This window comes from Gopherus flavomarginatus, chromosome 12 (assembly GCF_025201925.1).
Source record: "Gopherus flavomarginatus isolate rGopFla2 chromosome 12, rGopFla2.mat.asm, whole genome shotgun sequence".
NCBI lineage: Eukaryota > Metazoa > Chordata > Testudines > Testudinidae > Gopherus > Gopherus flavomarginatus.
The window spans coordinates 50,432,164-50,446,471 of NC_066628.1; the positions used below are offsets into that span (position 1 = coordinate 50,432,164).

General features: G+C 41.5%; 1 protein-coding gene across 3 annotated transcripts in view; it reads right to left on the reverse strand.

Annotated features, from left to right (window-relative positions):
* The window catches only part of RPTOR (regulatory associated protein of MTOR complex 1), a 296,305-nt gene that overhangs the window by 149,312 nt on the left and 132,685 nt on the right, over positions 1-14,308 (reverse strand). For all 3 annotated transcript variants that reach the window (XM_050920753.1, XM_050920752.1, XM_050920751.1), the window contains exon 7: positions 2,739-2,798. In XM_050920753.1, coding sequence (XP_050776710.1) covers positions 2,739-2,798 — 60 coding nt within the window. The remainder of the gene's footprint in view (positions 1-2,738; positions 2,799-14,308) is intronic.

Here is a 14,308-nt window from a genome sequence, read left to right on the forward strand (position 1 = left end):
AACAGATTTCTGACCCTGTTTTGCATCGGCTTCTTTTTCACAGCCGATGAGCTGAAGAGATTTCGCTTTGTTTTCCTGAATAATCTGTCACTACCCAAGGGCCTTGCTCTGCCAGTTTTAGTCAATGGTCCGGGCTGGATCCTCACTCAGAGACAAGGAGATAAGTGCTGTCACAGTTCCGGGGTTAAATGCACTCTGCCCCCTCCCTCTGTCATCTGCTCATGGACCCCCTTTAGATTTCTGGTCGCCAACCATGACCTCTTTATGCGTTGGGACCTTCATCACTCTCCTTAACAAGGGATTTAAGGTTGCAAGTCCCCGGCAATTCACAGTGCTTATCCCAGCAGGTCTGACCTTTGTCCAGCCCCAGCCATTCTGCTTTCTTCCAGGGTCTGAATGTGTTTACCAGTGACGAGCCAGCCTTCACATTTATTTAGGACAAAAACATTACAGAGAAAGCATATAATAAAACAATAAAAAATCTACAGGCATGCCAAGGTTACCAGTTGTCACCCATCTTCCACATGGAGCCCCTGGCGGGTTCCAGTCTTCAAACCGTTCCAGCAGGACTTTGCCTAGTTACAGTTTCACGTCAGCTGAGGATCACATCAGGGATTCTCAGTGATTTCAGCCTCCTCCTTTATACCACAAGCCTGTTCTTTGTCTACTGGATCTCTTGGACATGGTCTGAACTCACTGATGCATTACTGCCTTGGAAATTAAGGTTAATCGAATCATACTTTGGCTTCTCCTACCTAAATTGCAGAGCTGGACCCATTTTCACATAGATCAAATGTGTGATGTCAGCATGGCTTTCATAATGGTTAAACACTTCAAAGCTGCTCAAGAGCCCAATATAGACCTATCTCCTAAAATACATTACACAGAACTTTTTCCGGCATTCAACTACACTTTGAAATTTATTTGGGGTTAAAATGGTCAGGTTATTCAACACAGATCTACTTTAACAATGCAATAAGCCAAAAGAGAAGACAGCACGTTAAACTGGATATTTTAGCTGATGGAATCCTACACTCATCACCACGGTTGCAAAATATAATTTGCTACTGGCAGTCTGGGAGCAATGAATGATAGCGGCAAATCACTGTACTCTACAGAAACCTATTAAAAAAAGCAAAAAAAAATACATTAAACACTGCTACTATGTACCCACTGATTGAATACCCTAACCCAACCCCTCCGAACACCACAGAGAATGCCGTTCACCTGAAAGAATGAATGAATGACTCTAATCCTGGAGAACTGAAAGAGGATAATTGGCTCTAGACATTCACGTGTCAGAAGTCCAAGTCCATGGCCTATTCTAATTAATCTTGACAATAAGCGTTTCTTATGGCAAACATCTCAGAAATTGAATTATCTTTTAATAATTGTTCCAAGCTAATTTAACTTGGGTACACAATGTTCCAAGAATAGGAAGCTTCAAAATACTAACCATGTGGCACAAATCTCAGAGACCATCCACACAAACATGTACTACCTTACCTGATGGCAAAAAATACCTTCCTATAAAAACTTTTAAAACAAAGAATGCAATAGATTAATTATGATTTCGTTTTTCAATAGCTTGGGTGGCTTGCATAACCTGGACTTTGTTTTGGAGAAGAGTTTACTTAGTCCATCATTTTGCTCTGGGCTGCCCATTAGCCAGTAGTCATGGTCAAGTATTGTTTGGATGAAAGGATTATTATAGGTTTCCATGACATTAAGGACTGAAATATAATCCCATTATTAGATAGAAAGAACACTACAGTGTGGTGAGGAAGTGACAAAATATGTCTTGTTTTTTCTGATTTTACACACACACACTCAGGATATTGAATGGATTTTATAGGTCATGAAAGAGAAAATGATAGCTGTGTCAAGAGACATTCACACCTCAGACAAGTATTGTGAAAGTTTTCCCTACAGAGTTCCAGCACTGTGCACCCAAGACAGCTCTGCAAGTGCATCCCAATCCTGGCCATGCTATTCCAGTCCCAGTCTCCCCTGGACACAGCTCTGCCAATGCATCTAAACACCAGAACTGCAGGAACCATTTCAGTTCTGTGCTCTCATATAGTTCTACCAATGCACCTCACTGACTGACTTTAGACATTCTCTACTACAGCAGTATTTGCCTGTCTTAAGCAGAGGCTTTTGTCACATGGTTTTATGTCAGCTAGGGTATAGGCTGAGAGTACTAAATTACTTTCACATGTGACCTTAATGTATATGAAGTTGTAACTCCAAAAACTGAACCATTATCTAACATTTCCATTGATCTCCACTGACAAGCTCTCTCAATGTGTGCCCCAAACCACTAGTTAGGTGGCTTGACAATACTGACTGCCAGAAAGGTGACTAAAGTTTGGATTCTGGGCTGACAGCTGTCAGGCTAGAGTATGTACCACGTATCACGAATGAGACCTACGTGACCTGTAAGTTAAAAGGTCTGAGCAAAGCTCTAGGGCAAGTGTAAGACTCCATCTAAACAGTATTCCCTGCATGAATTCTTGCTTCTATAGTCACTGCTTGTTCTGCCAGCCTGTGGTAAAGACAATATAATGAGACACACCATCGGCAACAGAAGCACCCCAAGGAGGTGCATGCCCACAAGCAGAACAAAGGGATCTTGAGGACAATGTGACTAAAAAGCAATATCCTCCCGCCATCAAACCAGCTATAATAATGGACGTCAGGATAGCAGTAGTTTTAATGTCATAAAACTTGCTTACTTCTCTATTAAATCCAGCGTGACTCCTGGCACCAATCTGACACTCTTCTGCATGCAAAACCTGTGGAGAACAGAAGAAAAATAATTCACACTAATTAAATATTTAATGACAGGACTTTTGGAGGGTCTGTGGAAAGAATGAGGAAGACAGTTATTACAGTGTTTTTGCTTTTAAAATAACATTTGGTTTGGAAAACTTTGCCGCAGCATAATGAGAATCAAACAAGACTCTCAACATTCATCGCACTCATGATCATGCAGTGATTCCCATCGTCACGGTGACAAGCTTGTGGTACTGCAGCTGCCACAGTGACAAGTTTCCCAACACACCGAGAGAAAAAAAGGGTTTGCAGTCATCCAGCAGAGTCCCTGGAGAGGGGGAGCGAGACACTAAATAAAGCAAAACTCGTGTACTCTCGTGAAAGAATGATCTGCGTTGGCTGGGTTTCCCCAAAGAGACCTGGCACGGCAGGGTGGAGGGAAGAGAGAGCGTGAGAGCAACGTGTCAAGAACTCACACCTGGGTTATATAATTTTAAAATATAAAACACTGATTCCATTTCTCCAGCAATTAAAGGCACCACAATTTCAGAACTGCCGCACTGAAAAATACAGAGTCCAGTTAACTCTGAGGTTTGCCATATCTAGAGACTCCAAGACTAGCTAATCTGAGGTGGAAAAGAAGATAGGTGCTCAATTCTCAAGCATCAGCCCCCTCTCCCCAAACTTCTTGGGGGAGTGCCTCCACTGACTCCACTGCATCCCCGGTCCTCTCATGTAGAGTTTCACAAACCATTTCCAGCAGAATACAAGTTCATATTTTAAAAGACGTTTCTAGCCTTTGTGACTGGAGGGAAAACCTATTGGATGGGACCTTGAATCTGAAGACCAGTTGAAACCACAGGGGAACAACTACCAAAGGCGTAGGTCCTCATTACAGCAACTGTCTGAGCAGCAGGGCTGTGTGCTAAGAGATTCCTTTGGGGCCAGGGAAGAGAATCCTCCACTTCCATTTCCAAGCCAATCTAAGGCTGTGCCACTTTCATCCCCAATAAGTGGGAAGTATCTGCCCAATTCCCCATGGTACAGCAGCGAGCAAGAACCTCCAGACATCTGTGCTCCTTGATGCACAGGGAGTACTTGGTGGAGTTCTGACAACCCTCCAGCTTTCCCCATTTTACACCCCATTTTCCAGAATATGCACTGCAGCCACCCTCTTTCTAACCAATGACAGGGCAAGGCTCAGAAAAGCTCAATAGTGTCATAGTCAGCTAGTGGTTGTTTCTGATATTCTGTGCCTTTCATCCTAAAGGACCTTAAATTGATAGACAATTTCTACACAGGGACCTCCTACACCCATTGCTGAAATATTAATCCCTATGGGGTGAAATTGCACAGCAATACTGCCCAACAGTGAAGAAAAACACCATCTCCAAAATGCAGGGGAATGTAAGGAGGCAGAATGTAGCCAGAGCTGGAATTTGACTGAGAGACCTGGTTTACTGCCCCCATTCATATAAACAGTGCCATGGGATTTTATAACTACATTGGCCAGGGCCTCCGATTTATGTCTCATCCAAAAGATGACCATGCCATTCCCTAATGACATGCTGCAGCCATTGTGCATTCATTCACTACTTTCTCAGAAAGAAGAATGTCACCTTTTGACTCACCACCATCAATTTATGCAGCATCAGGTATTTTCTTTGGAGGTCTTCCATCCAAACACTAACGGGAACTAACCCTGCTGTGGTCTAATAGGACCACAGAATAACGCAGTCTAGCTGCAGGCCATTGAGAGATAGTACAGTGCTCAGCACTCCCAGCCCCTTACAGTACATACTATAGGAGACCAAGAATTGAACCACAGTTTCTTGTCAAGCAGCACAGGTCACTTGCCACAAGGCAAATGGATCCTTCAGCTTCCTTTCTTGCAAGGAATTCTGGCAGATGGCTCCCCCATGCCCCCAAGCATTCAGAATAGTGGAGCTGGAAAAATTATCACTTTGTCAAGCGTTTCCTTCTATTTCTAAACTAGGAAAACAAAGCGCATCTTTGAGGGTCAGCTGTAAAAGGCATTTCCCCAAATGACATACATTACGAAGCGGTCACTAAGCACTTCCTTTGGGAGCTTTTGGCAATTAACTATGGGCAAGACATAAATAAGCTTCAGATTTCAGATATTTCAGTGGTGCCTTCGGCTTCTCAAAGGCAACTGAATAATGAAAAAAAGCAGATTGCATTTGATTAGTAAGGGAAACTCCTTTTCTCCAACACAACCCTGCAGCACATATCTATTTGGTATTCAGCAAAAGGGAAGTAGCACAGCAAGCGCTTGCGGCTCTTATGTATACAGAGCTGGGACTGCTACAGCACTGCCATTGTACTTCAGAGGAGATTAATGCAGAGAATGCTCTGAGCCCTCTTTTAATGAGGCCTCACCATTTCCCTGCAAACTCTGAAATAGGCAGTCGAGTTTACCAAACCCCCACTTAAACTAGTAATGGTCCCTCTCTATTTCCTCACTTAAAAGTAATGATTGCCCAGAAAATGTGTATAGAGGATACGGAACATTCTGTTTCTATCTGCAATACCAATCTCACAATCACTTCCATTGCACTGACACAATGTCTCAAAAAAGCAGCTGTGATATCATTGCAGGAATCCATCAGGATGGGCTAGATGGGAAAGTCACTGCATATAAATCTTTTGGTAACCACCGGTGATTAGACAGGAAAGGCAGAAAGGTGCACACAATGGTCAAATGACTTTTAGCAAAATACTACCCTGTAAGTTTGCTCAAGAGTGATGGGAGCTCTAAAGGTTTACTGTTATCCAGAATGTTTTAAAAAAACCAGAAGCACGCTTAGCAAAAATTACACTCTGAATGAGAGTTTTAATTCATCGTAGTGTTACCACTTAGTGCAGTGATTGCAAGAGATCTCTCCTGACAAACAGGGTCTGATTTGCTTAGCATTCGGCTGGGAAACGTCAAGGAAAACCAGAAAGAAAGGTGCTGTAGGAAGCGATAGTACTTTTCCTTCTAATTCAATATTGATCTAATACCCCCATATGGTGTTAGGGGGCACAATAGGAATTCATATCTTTTAGATAAGACAAAGTCAAAATCAAAGTTCTGACCACCTACCATCGTGAAAGATCTTGAAAAAGAAGTGGTGGTATTCTTCTGGATGTCCTGTCTTCTTTTCAAGTAGATAATTACATTTGGCTTCCCTAAATTCCCCCTACCACTGCAAATGGATACAATATTGTCTTTCTGTCCTGCGTAAAACTCTTCGGTAGTGTGGCTGTGAGATATTATGCAGCTGCAGCACTCCACCCCAGAGCGAGCTGCATTTTAGTGGTAAGTAAAGAGATCACCGTGTTGATCTCTTTGAGTTTGAGATCCTTTAGGGTGGCAGATGCTACAGATAAATATAGGCTAATTGTAAAGGTCTGAAGATTTGGAATTGGAACAAATTTATCTTATTTAACACCAGTCCTACAACAGCCAAACCCAAGGCCTGCATTTGTCTTTCTTCTTCTGCTACCCAGCACAGTTCCCAAAAATGGAACCAAACCCTGGGTAACGTACACTATTTTGTAAGTTTTGTTTAACTTTTAACATACTTGTAAATGAAACCTTTGGCTTCCTTTGCAGTTTCCTGATGCTTTCACTTTTGTTGTGGCCTTCTCTTAAGTAGGTAACCTCTCTCAGTATCTGAAAGGGCCAGTTTTCCTGGGTAAGACACGTGCAAGTTTTCTGGATCACTCCCAGCAATTTCTCCTGGAAGGTCAGAAACAAACATCTTTTGCATTCATACAAGTTATAAAAATCCCTCGTACTATTCACAGAAGGGAAGAACGGCTCACCAATTTCTATTGCACTACTGAATGAGGGGGAAATGAAGAATAATGTTAGAGCAGCACAAAGTACCTAACCTTTTTTTTTTTTTTTTTAAATCAGAAGTGACAACTTTAGCAGAATCGACCCTCTTTGAAAATACAGGATTATGGAATTATGCTGAGATCAGGATCACTTAGGAGTTCAACAGTCTGCTCATGTGCATTTTATACTGCTAAACCATGCAAAGTGTCCTCACGTGTATCAATTCCAAAATCAGTCTGCCCACATTAGAGAGATCTGATGTTACTGCAGACCTTTGAATGCTGGCACGACACCAAGTCCTGACTCTCCTTCCATAATGCTAGTAAAAGAAGAAATCAGCTCATCCTGGTTCTTGCAGAGGTGAAAATTTTTTTAAGAAGGATTGGAGAAAGTAAGATATGGCCAAAAGAACCAGAACTCCTTTTGTAATCAAAAAGCACAAACAAAAAACCTCCAGTGCATTTTACAGATTTTATTTGAATAATGTAGACATTCATTTATCTTTCCCTTTAGATCCCACTGGATTTTTCCCTATATCAAAATGAAACTCAGAGCTGGGCTGTCTGTATTTATCAGATTCTTTCTTACCAAAGATTAATTGATCTATATCCATCCATTTACCTTAGTATCGAAGCTCCTCCTGAGCATTTATGGATTTATCCTCACAACACCCCTGCGAAGTAGGGAAGTATTAATCATCCACTTCTTACAAATGGGGAACTCAGGCCTGGAAATTAAGTGACCTAGAGGGCAAGGTCACAGATGAAGTCTAAGTCCAGATCTTCAGAGTTTTAGCCCATTGTCTTAACAATAAAACTAATTCCTTCTAACCCTGCCCACGTTCAAGTTATCTAAAAAACATCCTTTACTGACAAAGATCTGTTCTTCCAAGTGCTATGCTCTTCTTTCCCATGGCCAAATACATTTAGAAACAATTGTGGGTTGTTCCCACACTACGATTCAGAGAGCTTTACTGTCCAGGTGCTGCATAGCAAGTGGTCTTCTTTAGTCTTAGCTATTTCTCTTTCAGTCTATAAAAGATCACATATCCAAAGCTCTTGTAAAACCCTAATGCCCACTAAATAAAAATCCACACTCCACCGAAACCTCAACTCTTCTTCAATAGATAGGGTTTGAGACGCCTCCTAAAGGACTACAGATTTGGGCTATTATGGAAGTGGGAGAAAGAATTCCAAAGTCAAGGAACCATCATGGACAGCCCCATGCCAGCCATTCTCTACTACCAAAGGAACTCCAGCTTGAGAGCCTCCACAGAATTGGGAGTCTGACAATCATCAAATGGCAGACACATGCCCTTACGGGGTGGATATCTTTACCATATCCTCTGGTTATGTACTCCAACCTACCAACATTCCATCAGCCTTTTCTGAACTGAGACTCAGCCAGCTTGTTCTCCTGATGTTACCAGACACTGGGAAAGAGACTCAACCCACCACACTTTCTGGGTGGATAACATGGAGAGAGAGCATGAGTGCTGAATGGAAACAGACTCCTAACAGCTTTATGCACTCAAACAGATGAAAAGAGGGCCCTTGAGACAAAAAAAAAGAAAAAAAGAAAAAAAAAAGGTTACCTGACCCAGCACTCTGGGATCTCTCATTTCTGTCCAGTCAAATTAGTGTCCAGGTTACGTTTCGGACCCTTTTCCTTCAGCTCTGTATGCTTCTCTACTTTCTCTGACTACATCTTTGGACTCAGAGTCCACGTCCCAGTGGAAAAGCCCTACATACTATTAAGACCACATGCTCAAATAGCTGAAATTGGGAATGAAGACATTTTAGACTGTGAACCTATAGGGCAGGAGATGCATCTTTCTATAGGTCTGTACGATGTCTAGCACATTCTGGTCACTATTGCAGAATATCTGAGTACTAGTAACAAATACTTTTTGATTCCTCAGTCTGACAGAAACTCTTAACAACACAGTAGTTTGGCTCCCAAGAACAGCCTAACCGTGCACTTTGATTCTATAGGTTGACAGATAATAATTAATTTCTCTTGCAACATCAACACTGCACATTACTTCACGCATAAGCAGTTTTAAGAAAACAGTTCATTGTGGCAGATTCACAGTACGCATGCAGTCACAAAGGATACACCTCACAACTCCTTCCAACTCTGGGTGTATGTGCGCACATATAACTGTCTTTGTGTGTCCCTGTTGGCCTTCCTGTGTATCAGTGCAAATATGCTTTGAATAAGTTAAGAATATCCAGAAAAAACAACTCCCAATTTCAGAATCGCTCTCTCTCTCTGATCACTACTGTAAAGCCACAGCTGGGAAGTCACCCTGTAAACCTCAGGAAGTCCCCACATGCATAAGCATCTTTAATTCTGGTATTTCTTAACTTTTGAGTACTTGCTGTTGCAAAAATGTTGCTTAATGTTCCTTTAACTTGTTTTGTGTGTGTAATTTCCTAAGTTTTTAAAAAGCCACACTGAAAAAACCAGAAATTCCACCACATGGAATAATTTTGACATTAACATGGGTCATCAGCAATGTTGGGACCATCAGATCCACAGAACATACATGTGCCACTTGGGCTAATACCAATGACTGTAATAGGTTATCATCCTCTATGTCAGGGGTTCTCAAACTGGGACCCCTCAGCGGGTCGTGACCAGTCGGCCTCCACCCCAATACCCGTTTTTCCTCCAGCGTTTATAATGGTGTTAAATATAAATAAATGTGTTTTTAATTTATAAGGAGGAGTCGCACTCAGAGGCTTGCTATGTGAAAGGGGGCACCAGCATTAAAATCTGAGAACCACTGCTCTAGGTGGACTAGGTGGGCATTCAAAATACTTTTTTAAAGCAAAACATTTCAAGTACCATGGAGCCAACTTAAGAACCAAGGTACAGAAATAAATCAAAATCATTTTCAATTCACATATCAAACATATTCACTTCAGGCACCAAAACCAGAAAGCAACAGAAGTGACAGGCTAGTTTCACAGAACAGGAGGAGGTGGCGTGTTTGTACCTAGCAGTACAGTGAAGTCAGCTGGGATGTGGGAGATTCAGGTTCAAGTCCTCACTCTGGAGCAGGAACCTGAACTCAGGTCTCTCCCATCCCCAAGGGAGTGATCGAGCTACCAGACTAGTGGCTGTTTTGGGGTAGGTCTTTTTCCATCTCTCCTCTTAAAGTGGTTACACGTTGTATAAATAATTAAATGTTCATTAGAGCAAGGACTTGAACTTGGATCTCTCACATCCCATGTAAGTACCCTAACCACTCACTATAAGCCATTCTCTCTCTCTGGCCCAATGACTATCCAAGTATTATACACACAGTAGAATACTTCAACAGGCGAGACTGAGAACGATCCATGCCAGAACATCCAACAGCTTCAGGCACTTCCCAGGAGGGGTAAAAATCTGACAACCCTGCTCTGGAGAAGGGATTTGAACTTGCGTCTCCCACTCCTAAGTGAGTGCCCTAATCTCTGAGCTACTCAGGAACAGCAGCCCCTTCATCTCATCCTCCAGTGGTTTTGTGAATCTAGCCTGAATTTTTTTTGGGGGGGGGGGGAGGGTCTGAAACTATTTGAGTGAATAGCTTTGGCTGACCCAAAACTTCATTTTTTGGCAAATAAACCATTTGTTAGAAAAATCTTACCCAGCTCTACCCCAAAGGTAATTTATTCTGACACTGACAGACCAAGATACGCACGTGAGACGGTCCACCTGGAACAGTTATAAGTTATTTTATTTACAAGAATACTGGGGGCTCTTTTCAGTGGGTATTCTATTCACACTGAGGAAGCTGCCTGGGAAGTGAATGCTGCTGGTTCTTGGGATTTCAATGGATCACAGTCAGCAAGTGGGTAAAACAATTCTGTATCAAACACCATTTTGCAAAATGGCAAAGCTACTTGTGTTTAACACAGATATTCTATCTCGTTCCATTGCTAGAAATCCCACCACTTTGCAGTGGGCACAGACAGAGTAAAATCATAGTATAACACGAGGAAATACGTCAGAAATCTGATTTAGGTCTCTGTTCAATCAATCAGAGCAAAAATACATTTGTGAAAAGATCTTTCATTTAAAAATCAGCATGTGCAGACTAAAAGACCATACTTAGTAATCTTAATGGATCGAGGCCTTATCTTTTCCATTCACCTACCCTCTGTTCCCTCCCAACTGCACGCATATTCAAAACAAGTTAACTATTCAGAAATCTCCATACAGCTTGGAGAAATTGAGCCTTCAAGAATGTGTTTTGCATACCATGAAATGCACTTGCAGCTGCAGTCCCCAAAGTATTCTCTGAACTATAGAAATATACCCCCAATGACATGCTGTTTGAAACACTGAATATGGAAACTAAATTTAAATATTGTTATGGTTTGTTTGCTATTGACTCAGGCTTTCATACTCATCCCTGTATTATTTGCTAACCTCTCATACATTAGATGTTGTCAAAACAAATTTAAATCACATACAAATTATTATGGTTGTGGCACAAAGAGACAGCATTCCAAGGAAAAGACTGATGCACTGTCTAACTCAAGCGATTATAACATGTTTTTTAACATGCTGGGGGTGACACCAAGATGCCAGAAGTACCATCTTTCAGAGGATATAAAAGCAAGGCCCTTACCACTTGTAGTCATTAAAAAACCCTGTGACATGTTCACTTTTATAGCTGTTTGCTCTGGTGCCCTGCCGAATTTGGGAAGTTACCCTGTTTGTTAAATAATGCTTGCAGTTTCCATCCTATATAGTGTTTACTCTCTGTCCTAAACTGTTGGGTACTTGTTGTTTGAATTGTTAATGATCATAACAATATTTCAGCAGTGGGCGAAGTGGTTCTTATATATATAGTATGTAGTGCATTTTGGGATGGCAGATGCCACAGAAACAACCCTAAGACGATATATTATCAGGTAGGGGAAACTTCTTGACAAGAAAACATGGTGCTTTCAAATGGATCTGAGCATGCTGCTTCCAAAATGCTCCCTAAGTCCAGCCAGCTCAGGGAAAGAAGGGATAATTGAACCTCTGGAGGGCAGTCCTCTCCTGATATATTGGCACAGTGTGCATCAGATTGGATCCCAAAGAACTTGCAACTGAAAATGTGATGAATTTTTGCAACCTTATTGGGTTCCAGTAGAGGAGATGATCCAAGTTTGCCCTCAGGTATGTTTTATCCTGCGCACACCCCTATTCAGGTAACATGCACCTCACTCTGTAACTTTCATACACACACAGGTTACACAGGAGGTCACGCTGAATGCTCAGAAGTACAATAGAAAGCTACAAGGAGGGGAAAAACCATACTGCAGTTGATTTGTAGGTTATATTTCTTGATAAGTCATGGAAATCATTTGGAGCCCTGGTGCATAAAGACATTAAGGTACAGCAAGCAGCAATTTTTCTTCCCACACTAACCAATAAAAAAGGAAAAACTGTAAATTTTTTACCCCAAATTTATTTTGCTGAATTACATTAATAACTCAAGTGTACTAAAAGCTCCGAAGTGGCTAAAACTGCAAATAGCCTCTGTTCTTGCCTATGTAAGTATATGTGCTGGAACTGGCTGAATGGTTTCTGAAAGGCTCAGAACGAAAGGCTCCACACAAAAGACCATCATCTTTTATGTATCCGTCCCGTATTCTCTATACACATTAAAGCTTTAAGACATTGCTTTAATGTCTCTTCCAAATTTCCAAATTTATTGACCTGCAGAATCACAAATCTTTTAACAGCAAACTTCTCTGCAGAATATGGACCATATCCTCCTCTGAATCCACATGCAATGAAGTAGAGTGTTTCCTAACTTCTAGATTCTTGACCTTGCAATGTTAATAATGTTCTTTTACTGTAGGTTTGTGTATGTTTTATACAGAGCATGCCAATACCACTCAACTATAATACAGGAATCAATGTATTTCTGAGGGTACAGGGTTTAGCATCAATGAATACGAATTATTACAGTCAAAATTCTATGCCTCACTTTGAAGTGGTATAATCCAAACCTCCTCCTCCCCATGCCAGGTGTCTTCTTGTTCAGGACAGCAATTATTTGTTAACAGCAATATCATTTTAAAATATTTCTTTGGAACTGTATTCTTCTGTTCACAATCTGAAGCTTCTCTCTGGGTTTCCTTATATACAGAGAGAGACTTACTTTTCACAACATAACATTCTTTTTCACCTTTACGGAGAAAAATATATACAGGCAACCTTTGAATTTGACAGTGGGAGACCAGATCCAGGATGGCAGTATTCACGAGACTTCAGTATCTGGGAAGGTAAAGTAATGAGGCTTCTAGACAGCCCAGTCATCCAATCTGCAAGCACCTTGTCAATCACCTGGCTAGGGGCACTTCTGTTCCCTCTTCTGGTTTCACTAAGTCACAGCCTTGGGAGTTCAGCTTCTTGCCTTCCCATGTCCTGGGGTGAAAACCTGTGGTTTTCCCACTTAGACTGGAACTCAAGCTACAGTATCCTGTGTCTCAACTCAACAGACCCAACTGGACCTGGCACCCTAAAGTCTTCCCTTCAGAAGCGGTGGCCAGTGGTTAATACAGAGAGCTTTGGCATTCTTAAAAAGAAGTAAAGCTTAATCTTACCAAAAGGAACACAGCAGAGCATAAGACAAAGGATTTTAAAACAATAAAAGGCCTATATGCACGTGTATCTTACCTAGAGGCTTGCCATCTATTGGCAGACACACTAGGAAAGTCCATCTTTGCTCCAGACCCCTGGCCTCTGGGGTCATTGTCTGTGAGACCTACTTCTCATCTGCAGCTCCCAACAAGGCACTCACCCTTCCTTAAGAATGTTATGTTTGTCTTCCTCAGAAGCTCTTAGTCTTGTTTCTTGGGCTTTGGGTGCTCTTGTAGTGACCAGCCGTGATCCTACCCCTGGATACTCTATTGAACTCAACAGGGTTTGGAGATGGGACTTGAAAGTGGATGGGTCTAGTATTGTTCGTCAAGTGGGTAAATGAGTGGCAGTCTGAAGCTAAATCTGAATTAATCCCTTATAGTAATACAGTACCCCTCCTTAGAACAGTAAAACCAGACAAAGAAAATTCTTTACTTGTTACACAGCAGCTCCAAATGAACTTTGGTGGTCTCCTTAGCAGAGAATCAAATGAGCTTTGGTGGTCTCCTTAGCGGAGAATCAAATGAGCTTTGGTGGCCTCCTTCTGTTCTTTGGTGGGTACCCAGTTCATGTGGATTAATTCAGAGCATTCAGCACTCACAGGGCACTGAGCTCTCACAGAAGTCCCCCACACGATGCACTTGTCCAGTGCAGATATTTTCTTTGTTCCACCACATCATCTCTCTAACGTTGTGCAAGAACTTTGCTCTTGTACAGTTGCTACTGTCTGGACCAAGCTTTTGTATTTCTCTGCTTCTTCAACTTTCTATGTCATTTCAATATATATTTCTTGTTTTTAACTCTTAATTTCTTTCACTGTGCTATTAACACTACTGTACTATTTATCGCAACATTTGGGATATAGTTTGTATGAAAGATAACTTACAAAATAAAGTTGCATTGTCTTTTATGGTATTTCTGCCCTGTGAAAAAGCAGATACCTTTAATTTCCACTAGAGTAAATCCCTTAATCTGAGCAAACCCAAGTATTGAGCTGGAATCTAAAATGTAATAAACAAGATACAAATATTTTCACCTTCTTGG